General features: G+C 50.4%; 1 protein-coding gene across 1 annotated transcript; it reads left to right on the forward strand.

Moving 5' to 3' along the window:
* Positions 1-462: 462 nt before the first annotated feature.
* On the forward strand, positions 463-23,322 carry ADORA2B (adenosine A2b receptor). The gene is made up of 2 exons (XM_063112307.1): positions 463-797; positions 22,189-23,322. The coding sequence occupies exons 1-2, from the start codon at positions 463-465 to the stop codon at positions 22,847-22,849; spliced, it is 996 nt and encodes a 331-aa protein (XP_062968377.1). The 3' UTR covers positions 22,850-23,322.
* The last annotated feature ends 1,100 nt before the right edge of the window (positions 23,323-24,422 follow it).

Consider the following 24,422-nt stretch of genomic DNA (forward strand, 5'->3'; position numbering starts at 1 on the left):
TCCTCTCGCCGTGGGCCCCCGGGCCCGGAGGACACAGCCCGGTCCCGATGCCGGGGCCGCCCGGCTCCGCGCCCCGCGCCACCCTGGCGGGAAGGCCGTGCGAGCGCTCGGGACGCAGCCACCGACTTCGAGCCGGAAGGAGCTTGGAACTCGTCCGGGCTCGATTCCCGCCACCACTCGGACCCCGCGCGGGCGCCGGCCGGAGCTCGGGCGAGGGGCGGGCCCCGGGAGCCCCAGACGCGCGGGCGGGCCGGCCAATGAGCGCCGCCGCCTCCGCGCGGTCCCGCCCCGGGCCCCGCCCCGGGCCCCGCCCCCCGGCCCCGCGCGCGCCAACCCCGCGGCTCAGACCCGGCTGGCTGCGCGCGGTGCGGACGCTCCGGCCATGCCCGGCGGCGCCCACGCGACGGCCCCCCGCACCGCTTGGTCCCGGTAGGCGACGCCCAGGGCCCGGCCGGCCTGGCCATGCCGCTGGAGGCGCAGGACGCCGCGTACGTGGCCCTGGAGCTGGCCGTCGCCGCGCTGTCGGTGGCGGGCAACGTGCTGGTGTGCGCGGCGGTGAGCACGTCGAGCGCGCTGCAGACGCCCACCAACTACTTCCTGGTGTCCCTGGCGGCGGCCGACGTGGCGGTGGGGCTGCTGGCCATCCCCTTCGCCGTCACCATCAGCCTGGGCTTCTGCACGGACTTCCACGGCTGCCTCTTCCTCGCCTGCTTCGTGCTGGTGCTCACGCAGAGCTCCATCTTCAGCCTGCTGGCCGTGGCCGTCGACAGGTACCTGGCCATCCGCGTCCCGCTCAGGTGAGGCGCGCGGAGGCCCCGAAGGGCCGCCCTCTCCGGGCCCGCGTGCCTGTCCTCGGGGACCCCGGGGCTGCCGTGAGCCCGAGCTGCCGAGACCCCGCGGTGGACCCTGCGCGCCCCTGGCGTTCCGGACGCGCGCGTCCCTCTGAAGGCATCTGCGCAGGGACAGCTTTAGAGGTCCCTGGGAGTGCGGTTCCCGGGCGCCCGCCAGGCGCCATCTCCGCGGGCGGGCGGCGGTCCGGGCGGGCGCAGGGGGGTTGGTGACGGCATCTTCCCTGCTGAGCCCCGGGGTCCACAGCAGAGGCCACACGTGGCCCTGTGAGTGTTGGGGTCCGGGAGGCCGGCGACGTTCCGGCCGCGGGCCAGGCAGCTTTGGAGGCTGGGGATTCGCGCTGTTGGAGGGGACACTACTCACGACCCAGCTTCAGAATGTGCCTGCGGCACAGGGAGGCGACAGGCCGATCGCAGGGCGAGGTGCCGTGTAACTTTGGGGATCGCTACGGACACTTGTCCCTGCGTGACGACTCAAATCACCTCCACGTTCTTTTTAAAAGAATTGAAGTTCTTCCTGGTTCATCACTGACCAGCAGCCGTAGGGCCTCCACGCCCTTATGTAACTTCATTTGTCCCCGCCTGGCTGCCCTGTCCCAGCGGCTGAATGCCACCAGGATGTCAGCAAACTGTGGAGAACGTACCTGTCCACTCTTTCTCCCACACTGAGAAAATGCAGGATTCAGGGGATGGACCCCCACTTGTCGCTGATGAATTCAAAGTTGAGGGTTTGTTGAAAGTATTTATTCTGTTTTCGGTGCCTGTGACCCTTTGGCATTTCCGAGGTGAGCTTGGTATATCTCTTCAGATTTGGAGATGAGACAGGGAAACTGAGTCACGGGAGTAGGAAGGGAAGGAACTTATTTATTGTGTGTCAACTATGTGGCAGGCAACTTATGCGAGGGTACTTCAAAAAGTTAGTAGAAAAGTAGAATTAAAAGGATATGAATCTTTCCATGAAATTTGTAGTGCCCTTGTATTAAAGTTTACCCCTGAATCCTTGTAGTAATTCCAGAGGATAAATACCGTTGCCTGCATCCTGCAGATGAGGGGATGGTGGCTCTGGGAGCTCAGTCTTGCTCCGGATGGTGCGTGTCAGGAATGCGTGTCAGAGAGCCGGCACCGTGTTCCCACGCAGGCCGTCGGGCTGTCTTGCTTGGGAAATGGGGAGGAAAGGTGTTCTGCTGTTTCTGGAGGAGGATCCTGCCTGCAGGAAACTGGTGGTTGTAAGGAGAATTTGTCAGTGGGAACTGAGCAGGACAGTGCTCCCCGAAGCCTTTTCGGTGGGTGGGCAGACATGTCGAGCCTGACCTCTGCGGGTTGTGTCCTGGGCCCCGACAGCAACAGGAACCTCCTGCTTAGCCAGGCTGTGAGCCTGCTGTGCGTGTCTGGGCCGCTGCACATGCTACTGCCATGGGCACCTGACCAGTAGGCCTTGTGTGTCCCATCAGGTGTGGCAGACCCAGGGATCTCGGAGGGTTGAGGCAGGGCAGCATTCTCTTCTCTTCTCTCTCTGGTCCCTCCTCTGCCTGGTTCTCCTGGTTACTTGATGGTCTTTTAGACTTTTGCCTCCCGCAGGGCGGTCACAAGCTCCCAGCCTGAGTTGCCCACCTAAACAGGAGCTCCTCGGGTTTGCCCCTGGCAAAGGCTCAGAGACACCCCAGCTCACTTGAGAGGTACTGGAAGAAACTTCTCTGCCATATGGAGCAGGAAATTCCATAAAAGTTTTAATCTGTCAGTTCTTGTCCTGGTTTGTGCTGGGCGGGGTCTTGAAAGAAACGGGTGTGGGTGTGTTAAGGGGGAAGAGATGTGAATCACAGGCCGCTTAACTTCTCCTTTGTGTTTGCGAAGGGCAGGAGGGTGAGCTGTAGGGGCAGGGAGGGGAGCACACCGAGGGGTCGCCGTGAGGCTCACCCCAGCCCTGCCCGCCTGGCCTGCCCACAGAGCTCAGGAGTCTGCAAGAGGCAGGTACAGGCAGCCTCCTCGCTGGGAAGGTATGGGCATCCAGCCTGTCCACGGCACCAGCCCCCACCCTGGCGGGTTGGAGAGGGGCACCTGGAAGCCTCTTGAGGGCTGGGGCGGGTCTTCTTCCTTCAGCTGCTTCAGGGTTTGTGCTTCTAGGGAGGGGGCCATGTGTGGGATTCCAGTACTGGTATCTTTAAGCAGGGACTGAGAACCCTGCTAGAGTCAGGGGGCCTGAGGCTCCCCTTCACTTGATTGACATGGCTGGGTGCCAAGGCGCCCTAAGCTCTGCTTGGGAACTTCAGGTGGGAGTAAAGTCAGACACGGCCTGTTTGGGAAGAGGTGTCTCCCCTATGAAGCCAGGCCACAAGGGTGAGGCCCAGGAAGTGAGGGCCAAGCATTAGGTACGCTTGGACTTGCCCCCAGTTCCCCCAGCTCACTGGCCTGGAAGGCATTTGTGCTCCAAGACACCGAGTGCACGGCCCGGGCCGCGGCCCCCACCTGCCAGCCAGTGCCAAGGTGTTTATTAACACGAGGGGGATTACAGCGTAGAAGGGAAGGGGAGCCCGGGGTGGTCACACCAGGCACGGACATGACCCCTTGCCTGACTTGTCTGCTCACGTGGGACGCTGCCCTTTCCCTTCAGAGTGGGGCTTTCCACGGACAGAAGAAAGTCTGCTTCCTCTGGTTCAAGTCCATGGACCCTTCCTAAAGTTGGTCCTGGTGGGGTGTGCGGTCTCAGTGGTGCTGTCAGGAGTGGGCAGTGATGGGCACGCAGGCACCTGGGCGGTGGGAGGCGGGCCGGCCCCGGCTGAGCACTTCCACCCCCTCATCTAATCTTATGCCCCTTCGTGCCCATCTGCAGCCGAGCGGGGGGTGACTGTATAACTTACCTCTGTCAGGTCCTGCCCTGCTCCGTGGACTCAGTGTCCCTGGCACTGTGGTGCTGAGACTCTGGTAGGGCTGAAGGCCAGTTGTTTTCCCAGGGGAGCTGAAGGGTTTTTTCCAGGGACTGTTCTGTGGGCTGATGGGTCAGCAGAATGGAAGGGAGCATGTTTGTCTGACCTGTCCATGGACCCTGACCCTGTCACCTCTCTGCCCTCCGCCACATTGAGAGTTTTCTCTGTGTCCCACATGTCTGGTGTGGGAGGTGGGTATTAAAGACTTTTTAACAAGACTGTGCCTTGGGTGAGAATGTGGCCTCTACTTAGGGCGGGAGTTGGCAGAGAATTCTGAATGTTTTTTCAAAACGTTAAAAAACAGCTATAATTCCCATACTATGAAATGCACCTTTAATGTTTTAAAATAAAGCCAGGGAGGAGAAATTTCAGCACTGGGCTCTACCCTTCCAGCTTTCCCAAGGACTCTCCACCTTGGGCTCTCCCTTCTCTCTCCTGCGACAGTGTCACTTTTCTCTTCCAGATCATTCTCATTGTAGCGGGTTGAACCGTAGTCCTTCATCTTAGTCTGTGTCCTGCTGCCATAGACTAGGTGATTTATAAAGATAAGAAGTGTGTTTGGCTTATGGTTCTGGAGGCTGGGATGTCCCAGAGCATGGCAGTGGGGTCTGGTGAGGGCCTTTGTACCCTATTATCCCAGGGTAGGAGGCAAGTGAGCGCTGGGGAGAGGAAATTGGGCCAAATTCATTCTTTATCAGGAGCTCACTCCTGAGATACCGGCATTAATCCATTCGTGAGGGCAGAGCCCTTGTGACCTACTCACCTTTTAAAGTTTTCAACTCTTAATACTGTTATAATGGCAATTAGATTTCAACGTGGGTTTTGGAGGGGACATTGAAACTGTAGCGCACCCTCCCACGTGTCCACTTTCTAATCCCCGGAAACTGTGAATATTCCCTTATATCCCCTTAAAAGGAATATTGCCTTGTACGGATCTTGAGAGGAAGATTTATCCAGAGTATCCGGGTGGCCCCTAAACGCAGTCGCACCCTTGTAAGATAGACATGCAGCGAAGGCCACGTGAAGGTGGAGGCGGAGACTGGAGTCATGTTGCCCCAGCCAAGGAGCACCGGGGCAGCCACCAGCAGCTGGAAGAGGCGTGGAACAGAGTCCCCCTAGAGCTCTAGAGGGAGCGTGGCCTGCTGGCACCTAGATTTCAGACTTCTCGCTTCCAGAACCGCGAGAGAGTAACTTCTGTTGTTTTAAGCTACCAAGTTTATGGCACTTTGCTAGAGTAGCCCCAGGAGGCCACACCGCATCTGCTTTCCGTTGATCACTCTCCCCTCCACCTCCTGACCCGTCCCTTTGCCCCTGCACAACAGTTGTCTCTACAGGCCATCCCATCTCCACCACTTCTGTTGTCACCGTGACGCCACTGAACTGCTCCTGTCAGGTCACTTGTGCAACATCCCCCTTTCGGCCAAGTCCTGTGCGTGTCCTCTCGGCAGCTCCTGGCCCACACAGCACCTGCGGGCACCGGGTTCTGCTCGCTGTAACCATCCGGCACAGCTGCCAGAGAGGGTGGTGTAGCAAAAGTCAGATCAGATCGTTCCCCTGCCGAAAGCCCTGCTGTGGCACCTGTGGTGAAATCCGAGTGGCCGCGTGGCCTGGCTCCCCCGTGCCCCTCTCCGCCCGTGCAGCAGGGCCCGCTGCGCCGGCCCAGGTTCCCCGCCAGCCACAGCCTGTGCACTGCCTCCCTCGCTCCCTGTCTGAAGAGGCTTCTCCTGGCCATGGCATTCATCTGTTGCCACCTGTCATCACCCTGTTGGATTCATTTAGCTGTGCCTCTTCCTTCTGTAAGAGCAGGGGCTTTGTCTTATATCCCGAGACCCAGCACTCAGCACGGTGGCTGGCACGGGGTAGGGACCCACATTTTGGATGAATACATGAATGAATGGGTGAAAAGAGTGTGTGTCAGGGTGTGTCATGCCCAGGGGAACAGCTGGGACAGGTGTAGGGACTATTCAAAAAAAGACATGGGCAGAGTGGTCCAGGATGGCAGATCCATAGTAAGGGCCAGGGCTCTCTGGTGAGATGATGTCAGAAGAAAGGCTGGCCCAGTTAAGTTTTCATGGAGAAAAGGTGGGGAGAGGGAACCATCTTCTGAAGGCATCTCTCACAGGCCGGAGGGAGCGCAGAGCAGACAGGAGTGCAGGGGTGTCCTGGGCCTGCCAGGCAGCCGGCAGGTGCCATGGGTGAGAGGACTGGGCTGGGGACAGGTGGCTGAAGGTGCCCGGGTCACATGTCCTGGCTCTCCTGAACAGGCCAGGAGCCACCCTGTAACCACTATCAGGGAGCCACCCAGGACTGGGTGCTACTTTGCTTTCACGTGTTCTCCATTGTTAGCACATGGTCCTCTCAACTCCACCTCCCAGCCCGGAGCAACCACCTAAAACCAGCAGCAGGTGGTGTGGTTGGCTCTTGCCTGAGGCCACGTTTACGATGCGGATGGAAACTTGCAGCCCAGCTGGGGGCTTGTTCCTGGGTGTGTTGGTTACCCACTGGGCACGTATGTGCCCAGCCAATGGCTGAGGTCTGGGCTGGTCAGTGAGGCCCCCAAGCCTGTCTCAGAACTAAGCCAGAACTGGGGTAATCCAATGTGGAGAGTAGCTGCTGGTTCTGTCCCCTTGCTGGGGGTGGAGTCAAGCCTCTCCTGGCTGGACAGTCATCAGGAGCACAAGGTAACTGTAGGGCAGGGGGAGAAAGAAGTGGACTTGGCAAGTACTCAGGGCTGTGGACAGGTTCCCCCTAAAGGGTGGAGGGAAGAAGGGCCTGCTCTTGGGCCCTGCCCAGGGACCAGGGCCTGGAGCTGCCCCAGAAGGCAGAAGCCTCTTCTGCAGATGGGTGGGTGCCCGGAGGCGGCCAGCTGCCTGAGCAGCACTGCCTGGGGGACAGTGCCTGGCTTCGCACCTCAGGTGAGTGTCTCCACTGAGGTCTCAAAAGCACAGATGGCTGCTCTGATTATCTGGAGAATGAATGTGTGTAAAGGAACAAAAGTTAACATTTGCATGTGACGTAATCTGTACTCCTTTCTTGGTGACCGTGTGCATGGGGTCTCCCCTGCCCTGCAGTGACAGGACCCATTCTCTGAATCTCACTCTTCTGATCTGTCAGCTTGTGGTCATAGCATGGGTGTACCCTGCAGGCACACATCTGGGGAAGTATGTCCTCAGCTATTCTGAACATTGGAATTTTCAATATTGTGAATAGTGGCTGCTGTTTTGAAACCTTTTCTCTGTGTGGGCACCTTACATGCCTAATCTTACTTAATCTTTATGACAAGATTATGGGGGCAGATACTATTACCTTCACCACTTCAAAGATGAGGGGACCGAGGCTAGAGAGTCATGTTTAGCCCAGGTCACACAGAAGCCAGGACTGGATTAGCCTGTCTTCCCAGGAGCCCTTAACCAGCATGTGAACAGCTGTAGGGAAAGACTCCAAATACTGTGGTCAACCTAAAACACCCCCTTAATGAGTGGTCTCTTCTAGTGGTGGCTGAACGAGGACACCAGCAAATTATGATTGGGGCCCTTTAAATATTACATGGGACAGAGAAGACCACAGCTAAGTGGTATGTAATATGGCCAAGTGCGGGGAGAGAGTGATACTCTGGCCGCTGCACATGACGTTGCACAGAATCTGGCTGGTGGCTGCGAGGACCAGTGGAGGGTCTCGTCCCACCTCCTCCTTCCCCGGATAGGAGAACTGAGGCCCAGCCTGTCCTACTGCTTCAGATTCATTACTGCCCTTCGGGAATGGGGCTTCAGAGGTGGTTGTTCGCCCCTAGGGGTATTAGTGTGATGCGTTCTTGGTCCATCAGGCTAACAGGCTGGATGCACCGCCATCGGCAGCGGGAACTTAATGGCGAATAGCCAGTGAAGCTTGTGGGACAGAATTAAAGTTGAGAACGGACTGCTTGAGGAGGGAAGAGCAGTGGGAGCTGGGAGTGGAGCCGAGCAGGGGGCGCCGCAGCGGGGCTGTGGGAGCAGGTGCAGGGCTCGGCCAGGCCAGGGAGCCGGCAAGTCCAGGAGGGCCCGGGGGCCTGCTCAGGGGTTGGATTTTGTCCTGGCGGTGCTGGTGAGTCCACAAAGGAGTTGTTCTTTTTTTAGTTGTTTTTTTTTTTTGAGTTAGAAGCCAACCAGTGGACGCAGAGTAAACATGCCAAAGTTCAGAAGTGTATAAAACAGAAAGTCCCTCCGTCACCCCACCGGTCCCCCGGACCATTTCTGTTGGTGTCTCCCGAGGGCCCTCGGGAGTCGACCCTGGTTTTGTGCTGCCACCTTTAAGCGGAATCCGTGCACTCCCTACCGTGTGACATGGGGACCGTGGCTCACGCAAGCCTTCTCCCCGCCCTCACTGCTTCCGATTTTTGCTGTATTTCCTTTTTCCCTGTAGATATTGGGGGTATTTCTAACTTGTCAGCTGCAGGTAATATCTGTTAACTGTCAAGACAATGGGAAGTGTGCCGCACCGTTCCTTCTCTGTCTCTGCTCCTGGTCCCCGGCCAGGCCACTGTCCTTTTACTTGCACATGCTGCCCGCCTGATAGAGGTTTTACTCTCAGAAAGGTGACTCGTGCTGTCGTGGAGAGACGACACCGCGCGCGAGGGTGGAGAGTCAGCCACCGCCTCCCATCTCTGGTTCCCCAGTTCGCCTGTCGGGGCAGCCACCGTTTCTTGTGGCTTCTCTACACAAGTTCTGTTGTGAACACAGTTACGTTTATGTTATATGGTTACTTTTATGTTGTCAAGGTTCATACCTTTTAAATTTTGTTCTGTAGCCACACATAGTAGGACATCCTGAACTTTATGTAGACTTTCTGAAAGCTGGAAGCCAGCAAGCAGTATTCACAGTGTTTTACGTGGGTGTATCTTATTCGCCCCAGGACAGCATAGTGTGGTCAGAGTGGGAAGTGCAGACTGGCCCGTGCGCTCCTAATGCTCAGAGCAAATAGATCCTAGTTTTAGGTGCTATCCATTGCTCACAATTGTGCCATATTTTAGTCTGTTTTATGTTTAGATCATGAATTTCCCATCTGGAAACTAAAAGTAAGTTAAAAGAGGAGAGATGCCTCCTGCATCCTTGAGATCGCACAGCTTCTGGGCCACCCTGGTGCCTGAGTGTCCTCGCCTGCCACAGAGTGTGCTGTATGGCTGTCGTGCCCACCGTCGTCGTGCCCTTGGAGTTCTCCCATGTCCTGCATTCTGTTTTCTTTCCTCTTTCTAGGAGTCCACATTTGTATGCACATCCTTAGGTCACTTTTTCCAGACGTGGGAGATGGACGCTCTGGGTTCTTACGCGTCAGGGTGTTTGCATTTCTTTTTTTTTTTTTTTTTTTTCTTGTCGTTTTTTTTTTTTCGTGACCGGCACTCAGCCAGTGAGCGCACTGGTCATTTCTATATAGGATCCGAACCCGCGGCGGGAGCGTCGCCGCGCTCCCAGCGCAGCACTCTACCGAGTGCGCCACGGGCTCGGCCCAGGGTGTTTGCATTTCTCACACGTGATTGTTTGGCCCATGGATGCGGCTCGGAACCGTTCTCCCTCCGATGTCTGCAGGCGTCGCTCTGACACCCAGTGTTGCTCAGGGAGTCTGCTGCGTGTGTGATTCTTGTTTGTAACTTGTGCTTCCCCAGCAGGTCCTCATTTGCCTTTGTTGGGGGTTCTGAAATTTCATGAGGTTGGGTCTAAATGACTTTTAGTTTTTCTTCTTCACTGGGGAGGGCATGACTCGGTGAACACTTTCAATCTGAAGACTTAGGCCTGTCTTCAACGCTAAGATTTTAAAGGAAGAATATTTTCTCCATCATTTCCCTCTCTATTTATTATTAATTTTCCATTTCTCCATTTCCATCTTCTCTGTTCTTTCCTTCTGGGATTCTTAATAGTTAGATGGATGCTTCCCCTCCTTGACTGATACTGTCTCTTAGTATGTTCTCGTATAGTTTCACTACTTTAGTTTGTCACTCTCCTCTGGCTGAGCTCTTTGGCTTTTCCCCCTTAGTTCTATTTTTTAAAATTTTAGATCCATATTTTTACTTTTTATTTAAGATTAAAATTTTTTGAATTGACTTTGAAAAACATTATTTGGGTTCACGTGGTTCAGATTCCTTCACGTGGCACAGAGTGTGTATAATCAAAACTTCCTCCCACCCCATCCTCCATCACCAGGTCTCAAGCTTCAGCTCGGGGTGGGGGTGGGAGGGTGACGGGATAAAAGCCACAGGTCCGTGGGGGCGAGGGGCAGCCCACACAGCTGGTTTCAGGCAGCGTTTCACCTGATCTCTGTTCCTCTTCTTAGTCCCATTCTGGTCCCTGCTGTCTGCTGCCCTGGAGGCCCTCGTCCCAGCCAGCCGTGTTTCTGGATTGGGGCCCGTCCTGACAATCCCATGTGCCTGCTGTTTACAGAAACTCATCAAAATCTCTGGTTTGCTGATGTCACCCTCCACTCCCGTTTTTAGGACGATTATGAATTTAGTACTATTTGTATATCTTTACTGTCATTTAAAAGTGATTTTGTGAGGAATGATGCTTAGGTGAGATCTGGAAGGCCAATGCAGGATTTTAATCACGAGTTTTATATGATCGGGTCTGCATTCTAAAAGTCCCTCTGGTCAGAAGGATGGATTGGAGGGGACAAGATTGTATAGGATAGCCAGTTGTTATCAAGGTGAGAAGGAAAAAAAAATAAGAGCCAGCCCTTGACACAAAGGTTTATAAAATAAATACATGCAATAAAAGATGATAAAAATGATAGAAAAGAAAAACTTAAAAATGAAGTAAAACTGACCAGGGCAGAGGCCGTGGAGATGGAGGCAGAGTCTAGAGAGATCTGAGACATATACGAGCTCAACCGCACCAGAGAAGACGGGTGTTTGATGCCAGCCACGGGGTCTGGCAGAGTCTGGAGCAGAAGGGCTACAGGTAAAGCCATACTGTCAACCAGGAGACTGGGAGAGGAAAGAATCCTGAGGACAAGGGTGGACCCTGGAACCACAATCACTGAACAAGTCCTAGAAGCAAGGCTGGTCAGGGCCAGGCCAAGCGGGAGTCTGTGGGCGTGAGATGTGCCACTGCTGATCAGCCTGAGGGTATCTAATTGGTGGCACATACTGAGTGGTGTCTTTCTTGGCTGGAAGGCAGGGGATTGAAGAGGACAGGTTCAAGAGGACTTGGTGACATGGCTGGAGTTGGATGTGAGGGAGAGGCAGAGTCCAGGGTGATTCCAGATTTCTGGGCATCTGGGTGGTACCATCCTGAAGACAGGTGGGCTTTGGAAAGTGTTGAGTAGGTTGTGTTTAAGGTGCCTGAAAGTCTTGGGGAGTTTGGGGATGGCCCTGGACCCACTCGTCCTGCTCTATGGCAGCCCAGCACTGCTCATTACTTCCTGCCTCCTGTATGGCAGCCTCTCGCTCTGCAGGCTCCTTCCCTTCCCCATTTAAACGTATGCAGGCCTCTCCCACCTCTCTCCATCTCATCCTTTCTGGTTACCTCCTGTTTTGCTCCAGTCGTACCACCTGCCAGCTTCCCAAAGCAGCTTTCTATATGTGGCATCTTGATTTCTGCCGCTGATTTTAACACCTCTGCTGAAATCTGTTGTTATCTTTGATGTAGAGAAGTATAAAGCTTTATTGAAAGACATTACAGAGCCAGGTCCTGGCAGCTGCACTTCTTAAACCCTCCTTCCACTCCTTTCTCTCTGGTGCCGTCTCCTGTTCCAGAATGCCAGTCGCTGTCTGGTCTCCTTGGATCCACACTTGTGCTTTTTGCCTGTTCTTCACGTAGTTGCAGCCTAAAATGAAAACCTGATTGCACCTCCTTCCTTCACCCGGTGCTCCCAGTGCACCTTTGGATAAGGTCCCAAATCCCTCCCTGGCCCTTTCGCCTTCCTGGGCTGGGGCCTGTGTCTGTCTCTGGCCTCATCCTGCTCCTCTCTCCTTTGTTTCCCTGCCCTGGCTCCTCAGGACCCTTCCCAATTCCCGAAACTTACTGAGCTCAGGCCTTTGCACCTGCTGTTCCCTGTGCCTGGACTGTTCTTCTCTCATCTGTTGACCCCGCCTCATTGTCACTGTGCCCCTTAGAATGACACTCCCTGTGGAGACAGTCGGGATTCTTGTGCAGTTCCGTGCATACCTGTGGTTATTTTCTCCATCGTTTGTAGCGTGTCAAGGCTTACCAGCCCTTCTCTGTTCTGAGCAGGGCGGATGTCTGTTCTCTCGCTATTCTCAGTAGTTTGTTCAGTTATTGACTTGGGACGTGTTTAGGAGTTGGCAGTATGCGTGTTGACGCATGTGCGTGAACGTGTGTCCATGTGTGGGGTGTGTGTGTACTGGGGGGATTACCTCTGATGTGGATGGATGATCTCGTTGCCTAGAGAAGAGTCCCATGCGGGTGTCCCGTGAGGGACGAGGGAGACCTAGACTGGCTTCACTAAACCAGCTGGGAGGTTCCGATGGGAGGGGCTGGGGAGCTTAGCAGCGTTAGAGCGATCAAATAGCTCCTAAATTGGGCATTTTCAGAAGTCATTAGTAACCTCGTTTTTTAATTGCAGGGACTTTTTACAAATTACAAAATGAATGCAGTATATATATCCACACACGTGCACCACACACACATACGTATTTGTATCTGTTGGACGAATCTAATGCAGTCTTTCCTTTTAGAAATAATGAGTCATTCTGAAGCAGGACATCTTTTCACAACTTTTAAGTTGCAAAACTAATACAATGAATTCCCATGTACCTTTCACTTAAATTCACCAATTGTGAGTATTTTGCTACATTTGCTTCTTCTCTCACGCACACAAGCACAGTGATCACACTCAGGAATTTTAACGGATACTACAGTCTGTGGTCAGATGTCCCCAATTATCCCAGTCATATTCTTAATAGGTTTTCTTTTTTTAATCCAGGTTCCAGTGAAAGGTCATGTTTTCATTTAATATGTTCCTTTAATTTCCTTTAATCTGGAACAGTGCCTCAGGTTTGGGTTTTTTTAGTCTTTCAGGACAACATTTTTGAGGCGTTTAGGGTCTTTGTTTTTGGAGACAACGCTGTCTACATGAGTGATGTTGTGTCCTTCTCAGTCCATCACAGAAGACACACAGTGTCCGTGTGTCCCGTTGTTGGTATATTACATTTGGTCACATGGTGAAGGCTTTGTCGGCGGGTTCTTCACTGTAAAGGTAGGTTTTCCCGATTGATGATTCTTGCCTGAATCAGTCACTACCACGGTGTTTGTAAAATGGTAATTTTCTTTTCGTCTCATTGTGCTCTTCTGTAAAGAAGGGTTTTACTGTTTCCTTGCCCTTCTTTATTTTTTTAAGTATCAGTGGACTTATGGAATTTTATTTTCATTCAGTGAGTCATTATCCACTCTTGTTATTCATTTTGATGCTCAGATTCAGCCCCTTCAAGGTCACTCCTGTTTGAGCACCATCAATCTTTGAGCACTTCCTTATTTTCTGGCACAGAGAGGGATTCCAGGCTCACATTGTATTTTCCAGCTTTGTTTTCTTTCTTTCCTTTTTTGGTGGCCGGTACAGGGATCCAGACCCTTGACTGGGCTGTCGTAACACCACGCGCCAACCAGCTGAGCGACCGGCCGCCACTGCACTTCCCAGCTTCGGAACGAGCCCTGCTTCATTTAGTGGGGAATGGTATCTGGAAACTGAGATTTGGGTCGGTTCGCTCATTGCTACTGGAGTAACATTTCTTCTGGGCCCTAACGATAAAAAGAGCGAGGAGATCTTTTTTTTTTTTCTTTTTAAAATAATGAGTTGGAATGATTCTGTTAAACAAATCTCCACTTGTCAACTAATAATAATAATAATAATAATAATAATAATAATAATAATAATAATAAGCGATTCAGGCAAGAATCATTAAAAGATGCTAAAACTCATGAGTGAGAATGTTTGATGAGGAGATAGATATTTACAAAAGTTTCAAAATATGTACCACAAGATACCTACTAATTAAAAACAGAAAAATAATTATAACGGAGGAACCTGGCAGACACACATTAAGCATGTGGTGAAAGTTAGCATTGCTGGTACTGGGACATACTGATGTCCCGCGCCTCCCGAGGTCCTCTTCTAGCTGGTCGTTTCTGGATGTGCAGGCTGATACTTTTGACAATTAATGTTATATCTGAAGCACTGTGTCTTGACCTCAAGCTTGGGAGGGCAAATTTTGAGGCAGAGGACGGACTGTCTTTTTCTCCTGTGGTCCGGTTTCAGGCAGTGGCCCTTTCTCTCAGGGTCAACCTTGGGCTGTCTCCTCAGCTAGTTGAGTCACTGTCGGACCCTCTGGACCACCTCCTCTTGCCGTAGTTAGCTGGGGGAGGGCTACCAGCTTTGCCTGCTACCTGCGTTCCTCATTCGTTGTTCTTAGATGGTTGTGAGAACAGCTGGCCTCACTCCCAACCACTTACATATGGCTGTGGGCTCAGCTCAGGCCCAACCAGGTCCACCACTGGGATTCGGACATGTCCAAACTTGCTGGGGTAGATGAGGACCCCCAGGAGCCAGAGTAACTGAGGGCTCTGGCCTCCCGGGAAGAACGCAGCCTGACAGTGAGCTCTGGTGACCACACCTTGTTATGCACTGGGGAGGCAGGTGCTGTCCTGTCCTCAGACTGGCCCTTGGGCTACAGCTGTGACCATCTACAGAGACAAGGCGGATTTACCCTGAACACATTTACCACAAATGGTAGAGAGAGGTCTTCTTTGCACTCCTAGAGCTGAACTAGGGTAAGTCAAGTCAAGTAGTGTCTACTCTTGTATAAGAATGGGTTTATCTGTTCCTTACGTGTTGGATAGAATTCATTGGTAAATTCAGGTCCCTTTACTGGCCAGCCACCAAAAAAAAAAAAAAAAAAAATTCATTAGCAAAGTCATCTGGGTCTTAAGTTTTCTCTGTGGGAAGGCTTTAAATTATGAATTCTACTTTTATAGATATAGTGTAGTGCTATTCAAAATTTCCATTTTTTCTGTTCATGAATACTTCCCAAAACCCCTTTTAGTTTGGTTCCATGGAAAATCTGAAATATGAGAGGCTACAACTCATCATAAACATTCCCCCTTGTGCAGATGGCCCCTTGTGGTCTCTAAGCTGAAGTTAGACCACATTCACATGGTCCCATGCCTCGCTTTGTTTAGAGCTACCAAGTGATGTTAAACATGTACATATGACTAAGAGGTTTTGTCCCCTTCTTACAAATTCAGGCTTTCATTCACCATTTGCTTGCCAGGTGTCGTGGATGTTGTAGTAAGTGAGGCAGAGTCTCTACCATTGAGGAGCTCATTGTTCAGTGGGAGGAGACAGAACATAGAGGGTTATGTGGTAGGCCCATGCGAGGGGTGCTCTGGGCAGTCCTGGGGTACCATGGGAGCACAGTGATGCACCTCAGTACATACTGCTGTGCTTCCACGTGAGTTTCTGTACTGTGGATTAGTTCACATGTGATAGGGAAACAGGGGAAGGTTGTTTGGATAATGCAGACATTGCTTTGGTTCATCTGTGATTTTGCCCAGGCAAAGGAGGTGGAATAGTGAGTGGGAGTAGAGTTACAGTCTTCAGCAGGAAAGGAAAAGCCCTCAGTTTGGCTGCTGGTGCAGCAGGAGCCCCTGTGGGCTTCTAGGAATCAGGAGAATAAAAATGGTGCCTGTAGCTGCTGCTCCTTCCTCAGAAAGTCACACCCCAGCCTGCTGGGGCCTTGGCTGTGGTGGGCTATGCTGCCTCTGTGCCCAACTTAGTAAGGGCCCGTGGCTTAGAATTCCCCTTCTCTCCGCATCGCCTTGGCACCTGTCACTCTTGCTCTGATTGAAGTCTTGCCAGGATTCCCATTAGATGTTTTGGTGCATTTTTAGTATTCACTGTGGCAGTCTCTAGCCCTGCTGGGTGGTCTGAGTGATTTTGTTAGTGCCCTTCTGACAAAATTTTGTAGGGTTTGAGTGGTCTACCCTGTATTAGTCTGTTTTGTGTTGCTATAACAAAATACATGGAACTGGGTAATGTATAAAGAAAAATGAAATTTATTGCTTACAGTTTCTGAGGCTGGGAAGTCCAAAATCCATCTGGTGGTGGTGACAGTGACCCAGGAGTCTCACATTGCAAGATGGTGGAAGCAGAGAGAGCAAAGAGACAGACAGACTCTCCTCTTCTTTTAAAGCCTTCAGAACCACGACGCCCCTGACCACCATTTTTAATCCATTCACTACTGCACAGTCCTACAATCCAATCATCTCTTCAAGGCTCCGCCTTTCAATTACCATAATAGGATTTCCCACCCTCTTAACAGTCACAGTAGTGGCTAAGTTTCTAATACATAAAACTTGGGGGACACAATTCAAGCTTCAGTGAGTTCGAGAGGAACATAATTCAATCCACTACATACCCTAACCCTATTTTTTACATAAGTCCTATTATTTGTGTGCAATTTTAGAGAACATGAGGTTTTCTAAGAATGTATATATTGCTTTATAGCAGAAATGTTTGTATTTACATAGGAATGAAACTTGTGACTAGACAAAATATAAAGAAAAATGATCCTTAAACAATTTTAAGAAGCAGCAATAGAGCTGTGTGTGCATTTACTCAGGAATTTACATTTATAAAGTGCTTTTGTACACACTATATGTTAAAAGCCTCAGCGGCAGCTTGGAGGTGGTTCTGGAGCCACTGTTTCTTTTTTTTTTTTTTTTTTTAAAAAGATGACCGGTAAGGGGATCTTAACCCTTGACTTGGTGTTGTCAGCACCACGCTCACCCAGTGAGCAAACCGGCCATCCCTATATGGGATCCGAACCCGCGGCCTCGGTGCTCCCAGCGCCACACTCTCCCGAGTGAGCCACGGGCTCGGCCCTGGAGCCACTGTTTCTGATGGTGAGCTCAGGCCGTATCCAGCCCCAGGCTGGACGGATCAGGCTCAGTGTCACTGCCCAGGATAGTTGCCCCTGGGGATCTGAACTAGGAGCACCTGAGAGCTGGGAATGGATTTCTAAGGCTAGGAAGGCGGCCTGGTTTGAGCTGAGTACTGCAGAGCCAGAGCAGGAGACCCTGCCCAGAAATAGGCCAACACTTGTTATGCAGCCCTTGGCGGTTCCCCCTTTCGTTATGTAACCTAAGTGTTCACACTGTTCCTTTTTGTTGATTCCCTCCATGTGACTGTTTTTCTATCAATCTCCTTAGCTAATGAGCTCCTTATAAGGAGAATGGGTGGCTCAGAGCACAGCTCCACACACAGCGGTGGGGCATAGCCGTTCGCCAGAGCGTCCACCCGGAACACCCCTCTTGCGTGTTGTGTGTGGGCCCACAAAGGCTGGGATTGCTCCTGCTTTGCTTGGAATAACAAAGCTGCCTGTGTTTCCTGTATTCACTTCTCTGTCCTTCCCCTACACTTGGGCAGCTGTCCTGCTTCCTTGCCTTGTTGCTGTGCTCCGTGCCCTCCGCAGCACAGCAGTGATGGGCACAATTCGGGAATGTTTTGGGGAGTGGACACATGCAGACTTGAGGATGTTCTGAGAGCCACTGGTGCACTGGGAGCAGGGTGTGGAGTCCACAGCAAGGGGTGGCGCTGGGAGGGAGACAGGCATTCAGGGAGAGGACGAAGGCACAGCTGGAAGTGTGAAACGAGAGGACATGGCAGGAGGTTACTAGAGCCTTCAGGATCTACCAGAGACCTCAGGGATCATCCCTTCCAGTGTCCTGCTCAGTGAAGGGACACCTGCCTGCTTTCTGCAGTGTCTCTGTCTCCTACCCTGTGCCTGGGTCCTGGTGTGTGTTTCTTGCAGAGTCCAACTGTCCTGTCATATGGAGTTGGAGCCAGTGCTAATAGTGCTTCTGTCTTTGGAGCCCAAACCTTTTGCCTGTGGAATTTGGTTATGTCCTTCAGCAGAATAAAGAAAGAGCACATGGCTGTCTTTGCTGCCCTTGAGGATGGCCTCCCAAGAGGGTAGCAGAAGCTCCTTCCTTCAAGTGTCCAAGTCCCATGTGGCTTCAGAGTGGTGGGGACGCTGTGGAATTGGCAAGCAGCTCTGGCAAGGGCAGATGTGTCTGCGGGAAAAAAGTGATGCAGCCGACCCATGGCGCGGTGACCAAGCAGAGGGGGGCTGGGATATGTGAGATGAGCACTGAAGAGCTGTAGTTTCCTAAGCAGGAAAGTGTCTGCTTTGGGCAAAATCAGAATTGGATTAGATTGGGGTTTGTCTTGACTGCGATTTAGAGGCAGCAGGCAAGTCATTTAGCCTCTTTGAGCCTCAGTTTCCACCTGTGTAAACTGGGGATAGCAGCTTTCCCCTCATGAGGCATGGCTTGATGAGATGCGCAGGGTACACAGCACAGTGCTGCCTGGAGAGCAGCGGTTGAGGTCGTGGTCCCCTGTGCCGTGGGTGTTCTGGACAGGTGGGGAAGAGGGTCTACAGGCATGTGTCTCCAAAACTTGTGTTTGGTTGTGTGGTTCAAAGTCTGATAGCATGGAAGCCTCTGTGCCAGCTAGGGAGAAATTAGGAAGACATTTCATGTCCTCAGAAAAGAATGAAGTTACTTTCAGCTCTGCAGTGCTCTGCATGCGTATCCCCCTGGCTCACTGAACTCAGCCCGTTTCTCCTTTCCAGGCACTGTGCTCTCTGACCATCACCAGATCCTAGTGTCCTCAACCTCGTCTCCGAACACCCCCTCCACCATGTGGTCTTAACCGAGACCTGCGGCTCCCCCAAGGACAGTGCTTCCCTTACTGCCACTTGACTGGAAATGTCTTCTCCACTTTTCACATTTCTCGACCTTTAGCTTCCTGCGTAAGAATTCAAGCTCTCCCGTTTTTCTCTTACCACGCATCCTATTCATTTTGGTATGGCCGAACCCTTCTCAGTCAGTAACTATGTATTTGTGTGTTTACTTTTTTCTGTCTCTTCCATCAGCTGATGTTCCATGAGGACAGTGATTGTTTCCAGTGCCCAGCAGAATGTGTGGTACAAGGGAAGAACTCTTTGAATAAAATAACAAACCAACAGGGAAGAGAGGTGGTGATGGGGGGTCACAGTGAAAGCTGTGACCAGCACTCTGATGGAGTCAGTTGCTTTTCCTTATCCAAGACAGTTCGGCATAAAAGTAGTTTTTCACATGTGTAGGAACCCGAGAAGTTCAGATGTGGGTGGATTACAGTGGTTGTTTTGAACTCTAGCAGGAAGCCACCCCTTGAGCCCTCTGTGTGCAGGGTACTCTGTATCTAACACTGCTTAAAAAAAAAAAAGGTAAAATAAGAGGCAGCATGATATAGTAAAGGAGCATAGACCGCGGTGAGTCCTGACTTAGCCTCTGGTCTTGGTTCGTGTATTGGCTCTGCTTACTCAGACCGTTTCCTCATTTGTGAAACAAAGGTTGGACTAGAAAAGATAAAAGTCGCTTCCAGTTTGTGTGGTTTGGGCTGCAGGTAACAGAGTACCTAACAGTGGTGTAAGCAATCAAGACATTCAAGTTTTCTCTTGAAACAAGAATATGGAGCCAAGATATCAGTGGTTCAGCGGTGTCATCAAGGACCATTACCTTTGTCTTCAGGCTTGTACCTCATGGTTATGGATGGCAGCTGCTGCAGTTCAAGGCCTCACAGCCTTCTACAAGAGCACCAAAAGCAGAAAGGGATGGGCACGGGGGCCGCTCTCCTTATGGGTCTCTCTCCTCTTAGCAGGAAGTAAAATCTTTCCTGGAGGTCCCCCAGCAGGCTTCCTTTTCTGTCTCATTGTCCAGAACTACCTCACATATCCACCCCAGACCAATCACCAATAAGAAAATGGAAGCACCATGATTTGTGTATTAACCTGTTTCTATGTTGCTATAACAGAATACCTGAGAGTGGGTAATTTATAAAGAACAGAGGTTTATTTGGCTCACAATTCTGGGACAACTGCATCTGGCACGGGCCTCAGGCTGCTTCTACTCATGGCAGAAAGCGGCAGGCAGCCAGTGGGTACAAGCAGATCACATAGCGAGAGAAAGCAAGAAAGAGGATAGGTGTCAGGTCCTTTAAACAGCCAGCTCTCATGGGAACTAATACAGCGAGATCTCACTCACTGTCCCCAACCCCCAGGGAGAGCATTAATCCATCATGAATGATCCGCCCCAGTAACTCAAACAGCTCCCAACACTGCCACATTAGGGGGTCAGATTTCCACATGAGTTCCGGGGGGGGGGACAACACATTCAAACTCTTTCAATTTGCTTACCCTAAATATAATTCGTCCCCCACAGCTGACCTATAATCAGCTGTACTCAATTCAATACAGTTGAGTCCTGTGACCAACAAAAGAGGACAAGGGCAGGCTGTCAGGTGTGCTGCCTCGTGGCCTGACGTCCTGGGATTGTAAGTGCTCAGCCTTTAGGAGGCATCCTTGTCATCCTGCAGAGACTAATTGTTTATTTGTGTCTCTGGTGAGGCATTGGCAAGGAGTAACATTTTTTTTTTTTTCTTTAAAAGATGACCGGTAAGGGGATCTTAACCCTTGACTTGGTGTTGTCAGTACCGTGCTCACACATTGAGCAAACCGGCCATCCTTATATGGGATCCGAACCCGCGGCCTTGGTGCTATCAAGCACCACACTCTCCCAAGGGAGCCACAGGCCGGCGCAGGAGTAACATTTTTTAAAGGAAGGCTTTACATTCCTGAATGAGGAGGGAAGCAGAAAGGGTTTGCAAATAAACGGATTCATTGGTCAAGAAAAATTCAGTGAGCAACTGAGCCCAGCAGGTCATGTGTAGTGAAGGCCCCACAAATGAGCTGCCTGTTGCTTAGAGGTGCCATAATAGGGAACTGAAAAGATTAGAGATCGCCGTAAATAATGAGGCAAAACCCGAGTTAACGTGCTCAGCAAACTGTCGCGGTTCTCCTGCCTGTCCAGGCCACAGCAGCAAGTGTTTCTAGTAAGTAGAGTCTTGCTTTAAATCTGTTTGATGTTAGATAACAAATGAGGCATGTATTCATAATGGGTCATATTATTAGGAAGCTACCATGTGCCAGGCACTGTGGTAGGGCCCGGGCATACCACTGCCAAGGGGCAAGGTCCCAGTCCTTAAGAGGTGGACATTGTAGTTAACAGGAAACCAGGCTCTAAGACAAGTGTGTGTGTGTGGGCCAGAGATTGGGAGTGACCACCTCTGCCTAAGAGGTGACCAGGAAAGGAGGTGACTCTTGAAAGAGGAACAAGCGTTTCGTCCAATGCTGAGAGTAGCATGAACGAGAAGGGAGCCATTGGTTAGGAATAGCAAGCACAGGGCATGTGGGGCCGAGGCCTGGAGGGCTCTACGGGCCATGCTGAGAAATATGAGCTTCATCCTGCAAGCAGAGGAAATGGGACACTTTCCATAGACAAGTCTTAAGGTAACCCGAATCAAATTATTTCCTAGTTTCCCCCTGGAGGTTATAGAAAGATTTTATTTCATTTACTTAATGTATTATATTGAGTGCGCTCATTTATAGAATACATTACATACATATTATGGGCCAGTTATTAATTGCAAAGTATAGACTAGTTTATAGCAAAATGTCTAAAAGATATAATAAGATTTCTAGTGATTTTAAGTAAGAGTTAATGTTTAAAAATTACTAAAAAAATTTAATATTTGCTATTTCCCTATTTTTATCAGTTCTGTTGCTGGCATTTCTCTATACACAGGGGCACTGCCAGAACCCTTGTTGTCCGGCAGTTTGCAGAGGTATTCAGAAATGATTCTGCCCATGGTCCGAGTAAACCTCTTGTGCTATTTGTGGGAGACCAGCAATAACTGTGGGCTTTCTTGCCCAGAGCCACAGGTAGAGCTGCCCGACTCCAGGGGCCTCCAAAGCTCACTTCCTCAGGCCTTTGTTCAAATGTCACCTTTTCAATGAAGCCTCCCTTGACTGATTTCTTTAAAAGTACAGTTCCTGCCAGTTCTGATCTTCCTTACCCTGCATTTTCATTTTCCATACCACACTATTTATTAACTTTTGTTTGTTATTGTTTCCCCTCCTAGAATGAATGTTAAGTCCTAACATTAGCAGGGATCTTTGTGTGTTCTGTTCCCTGGTATATATCAGCCTCTAGAAAGTGTCTTCAGTAGACCTAGACTCAAAGGTCAGTGACTAGTTAATTAGAAAGTACCTCTTTAATACTTCTCCACATCTTGTCATTTCACTATCCTTTGTTGCTAAACAAAAATGAGTTACTAAGTCAAGAATGAAAATCTTACCGAGCTTGTTAGATAGAGCAAAGCTGCCCATACCTGCTTGCATGTTAGTGTTGAGAGTAAGGGCCATGGTGCTCTGGAGGGTGAACCTTGGAGGTTGTTAGGGCTGGAGGGCCATAAAACAAAAGCAGAGGTGGAGTCTTGGACTTTGGTTGCAGAGTACTATAAACTGACCATAACACATGATGTTGTCTTTTGAACAGGTATAAAAGTTTAGTCACTGGAACACGAGCAAGAGGGGTCATTGCTGCCCTCTGGGTCCTTGCCTTCGGCATCGGACTGACTCCATTCCTGGGGTGGAACAGTAAAGACAGTGCTACCAACTGCACGGAGCCCTGGGATGGAACCATGAATGAGAGCTGCTGCCGTGTGAAGTGTCTTTTTGAGAATGTGGTCCCCATGAGTTACATGGTGTATTTCAATTTCTTTGGGTGTGTCCTGCCACCACTGCTCATAATGCTGGTGATCTACGTCAAGATCTTCACAGTGGCCTGCAGGCAGCTTCAGCGCACCGAGCTGATGGACCACTCCAGGACCACCCTCCAAAGGGAGATCCACGCGGCCAAGTCGCTGGCCATGATTGTGGGGATTTTCGCTCTGTGCTGGCTGCCAGTACATGCCATCAATTGTGTCACTCTTTTTCAGCCAGCTCGGGCTAAGGATAAGCCCAAGTGGGCAATGAATATGGCCATTCTCTTGTCACATGCCAATTCAGTTGTCAATCCCATTGTCTATGCCTACCGGAACCAAGACTTCCGCTATACTTTTCACAAAATCATCTCCAGGTATGTTTTCTGCCAGACAGATGTCAAGAGTGGGAATGGGCAGGCCAGGGCACAGCCTGCGCTCAGTGTGGGCCTATGACCGAGGCCCTGGCCTCTTCAAGAAGGCACAGGTTCACCATAAACAAAGGGACAGAACATGACAGGCTGCTTCTCACTGGCACCTCACAGGCATAGATGCTGCCTCTTCCGAGCACATCCCTGGAGTTACCACATATCTAGCTAGTATGTATGTGTCATTAGTAGGTGCCAATGGTTGACAGTTATATTTATGGTTCTTTCTTGCTGTTCTTACTGTGTGGATGATGCTGAAGCCTTGAAGGATTCTAAAAGATTATTTTGTTTTTAAGAGTCTGCCTCATTCATCATGGAAAATGACCGAAAATATTTTATTATGAAACAAACACTGTGAACTACTATAATGCACATTTTTTTTAACTTAGAGGTAATGGAAAAATAAAAGTTCGCTGTACTAAAAATGTATACTTGTACCTAGGAAGGTGACCAGGAAAATTAAAAGTATAATTCTTCAATCAAGAAACTGCCATATTGGACCGGCCCGTGGCTCACTCAGGAGAGTGTAGTGCTGATAACACTACAGGGGTGTTATCACATATAGGGTTTGGATCCTATATAGGGATGGCCAGTTGGCTCACTGGCTGAGTGTGGTGCTGACAACACCAAGCCAAGGGGTTGAGATCCCCTTACCGGTCATCTTTATATAGGGGAAAAAAAAAAAAAAAAACCCCAAAAACAAACTGCCATATTAAATTAGGGGAATGATATTCTCACAAGTTCCTAAACAGAATTATTATCAGATAATTTTAGACTTCATTCTTTTCATATACAGGAAACTACCCTAGAGGAAGAAACTGGAGAAATGGGATCCTTACTCTACCAAATTTCCCCCTTCTAGAGCTAGGTAGTGAATTTTTCTTCTCTTCCAAGTTCCAGTTTGGCCAAACTGTTGGAACCCAAAGTGTGAAGATTTTACTAAGTAAAATTATATAACTGTGTATGTATACTAGGTGAAATAAATAAGTTTTTTAAAAACATGCTTAGGGTACTGCACTGGCTTGTTATAAAGAGCTGCATCTACCGTCTAACTTACTCTGAAGGCTACTTTAAAAAAAATTAAGTTTATATTTAAAGTTTCCCAAATAGCAGAAAAGTCTCGATAGATTTTGCTACACCTCAACATAACAAAAGCTCTACCAACCACAGAACACTGCAACATCTGTGGCCTTGGGCATTCACCCAGCATTCATTCACCAGCACTTCACGTTTTGGGGGCACAAGGGTAGGGGTTTCCCAGGCTGCCCGTCGGTCCACTTCTGTAGTATCCCTGCAAGGATAGTGCAGGTTTATGGCTCTCTCCAGAGACAGGGAATTCCTCTCCCTCTAGGATCCTCTTCTGGCTGTGGATAGCTTTCCCTGTTATGAAGTTCTTGCCCTGTGTTGAAAATCTGTCTGGTTTTCACCTGTCTGTTATTGCTCCTTTGTGTTCTTGTGGGGTCCAACTGAATCTCATCTCTCTCCCTGCTGACGTTCCTCCTGGTATCTATTTTGTCTTCTTCACACTGAAAATCCCTAGTGTAGTATCTGTAGCTTCCTCCCTGGACATGATTTTTAGTCAGTTCCTTCATTTGTCCTGT

Source organism: Cynocephalus volans, chromosome 10 (assembly GCF_027409185.1).
Source record: "Cynocephalus volans isolate mCynVol1 chromosome 10, mCynVol1.pri, whole genome shotgun sequence".
Classification (NCBI taxonomy): domain Eukaryota; kingdom Metazoa; phylum Chordata; class Mammalia; order Dermoptera; family Cynocephalidae; genus Cynocephalus; species Cynocephalus volans.

Bases quoted from the DNA above. Each gene is read 5' to 3' on its own strand.
- ADORA2B (XM_063112307.1), top strand. From the start codon at position 463: ATGCCGCTGGAGGCGCAGGACGCCGCGTACGTGGCCCTGGAGCTGGCC. The intron at 798-22,188 runs GTGAGGCGCGCG...TCTTTTGAACAG, and splicing joins GCCATCCGCGTCCCGCTCAG to GTATAAAAGTTTAGTCACTG.